The 2,126-nt window shown below is 35.6% G+C and overlaps 1 protein-coding gene across 4 annotated transcripts in view; it reads left to right on the top strand.

The window, feature by feature from the left end:
* LOC107694459 (DENN domain-containing protein 5A-like) overlaps positions 1-1,172 on the top strand; it is a 59,785-nt gene extending 58,613 nt beyond the window's left edge. For all 4 annotated transcript variants that reach the window (XM_016494154.1, XM_016494151.1, XM_016494152.1 and 1 more), the window contains one exon: positions 352-1,172. In XM_016494154.1, coding sequence (XP_016349640.1) covers positions 352-535 — 184 coding nt within the window. In that variant the 3' untranslated portion in view covers positions 536-1,172. The remainder of the gene's footprint in view (positions 1-351) is intronic.
* Positions 1,173-2,126: the final 954 nt, after the last annotated feature.

Here is a 2,126-nt window from a genome sequence, read left to right as displayed (position 1 = left end):
TAGTGGAGACTGCAAGACCTGAAGTGGGTGTGTCAGATATAGGGAGACATACAAAATGTGCAGTGCTAGGGGTACTTCATGGAGAGGTTTGAGAACCTCTGATGTAGGCTATTTACTGTATTCTATATACAGTACCAGTCAAAAGTTTGGACACACAAATGGGAAGTGTGTCCAAACTTTTGACTATATTGTACTATAATATAGCCTATACATAAAGAATATCGGCCGAAATATCGGTATCGGTCTTTTTTTACTCCCTAATATCGGTATCGGCATCGGCCCCCAAAAAACCCATATCGGTTGGGCTCTAGTTCACATATGTTGACACACATCTTGTCTTTCTGCTTGCAGAGATCACCTGCTGCACCACTGGATTGCGCTTCTTGCCGAGTGTCCAATCACAGCACAGATGTACGAGGACATGGCACTCTTAAAGGACCATTCTCTGGTGAACTCTCTGATTCGAGTGCTACAGACTCTGCAGGAATTCAATATCACTCTGGAGGCCTCTCTTGTCAAAGGGATCGGGATATAACGCTGTCTGAATATAGAACTAACACAGATCAGCGGGACCATGGACTAACTTTTTTTTACATGGATTTTACAAAAGGACTAAACCTGGCTTACGTTAAAGATTCTGTCATGTTTGCCATATATTAAGTGCAATGAGCCTTTTCAAACGCGCCATAATTTTGATCAACGTTACTGACATTCAAATATGTCTTCTGTTTTGATCCATACTTTTCACGAAAGGTGAAAACCCTCACCTGTGCTATACCGTTTTATTGAAAGCTCAATATTTTTCGTTGTTGTTGTGGACTGTTGACAATGGCTATATTTAAAAGGAAAACATGTAAGAAAAACCGTTATTATATTTTCAAAGAAGAGCAGTGTTATTTTGATATGTGTCAGGTTGCTTGCTCTGTGCTCTAATCTAATCCATACTGTCACAATGCAGAGTTCAAGGCAAATGATGTAGAAGTATGCTTTATAAGTACATCTTGTGGGGAATTCATATTTTTACTTAAAGAAAGCAAAGATGAGAAAAATGGAAAAAAGGCTCTCTTTTGTAACAATGCCAGGGACTTGTGTCATTTCCCTCTAAATGCAAATCAGTTTAAAGGGACAGTTCACCCAAAAATTACACTATCAGTCAAAAGTTTAAACTAATTAGGTGTTTTAATGTTTTTAAAAGAAGTCGCTTATGCTCATTGAGGCTATTTGAATTCATTTTAAAAATGTAATTTATTCCTGTGATGGCAAAGCTGAAATTTCAGCAGTCATTACTTCAGTTTTCGGTGTCACATAATCCTTCAGAAATTCTAATATACTCATTTGTTTGCCCATTATTTCAATTAAATGCTGTTCTTACAAACTTTCTATTCATTAAAGAATCCTACAAAAAAAGGTTTCCACAAAAATATTAAGCAGCAAAACATTTTTCCAACATTGATAATAAGAACCATTTTTATAATTGAGAACCAAAAATAATTGAGCACAAAATCAGCATATTAGAATGATTTCTGAAGGATCATGTTACACTGAAGACTGGAGTAATGATGCTGAAAATTCAGCTTTGGCATCACAAGAATAAATTACTTTTTAAACTTAAAATTATTAAACAATTACTAAGAAAACCGTTTTTATATTGTAATAATATTTCACAATATTACTCTTTTTACGGTATTTTTGATCAAATAAACAGTGAGCGTAAGAGATTTATTTCAAAAACATAAAATATTGAATTATTCCAAACTTTTGACTGGTAGTGTACAAGTTGGTCATCATTTACTCATCGTCCTGTCATTCCAAATCCACTTTTTTCTTTCTTTTTTCTGCCCATACAATGAAAGTGAATGGCAGCCACAAATGTCTGGGAAAAGAGCAGCTTGGACTTTCATCTAAATATCTCCTTTTGCTTTCCACACAAGAAAAAGGGTGAACTGTCTTCTTGAGCTTATTGTGATCCCCTAAAATCAAAGATATGACTCATGAAAGTGATGCTCAAGCATATTTTACAAGATGGACTGTAAAAACTAAAAACAATCAATGCAGAAAGGATACTGTTTCGTAACATTCCTCATCTCTTCAGCCCTCAGGTCTCGACTGTGGCCAACTACCAATGC

This window comes from Sinocyclocheilus anshuiensis, unplaced genomic scaffold, assembly GCF_001515605.1.
Source record: "Sinocyclocheilus anshuiensis isolate Anshui unplaced genomic scaffold, SAMN03320099.WGS_v1.1 scaffold3099, whole genome shotgun sequence".
Taxonomy (NCBI): Eukaryota; Metazoa; Chordata; class Actinopteri; order Cypriniformes; family Cyprinidae; genus Sinocyclocheilus; species Sinocyclocheilus anshuiensis.
Note: the sequence above shows the minus strand (reverse complement) of the source record. Positions and strands in the feature narration are given on the sequence as shown.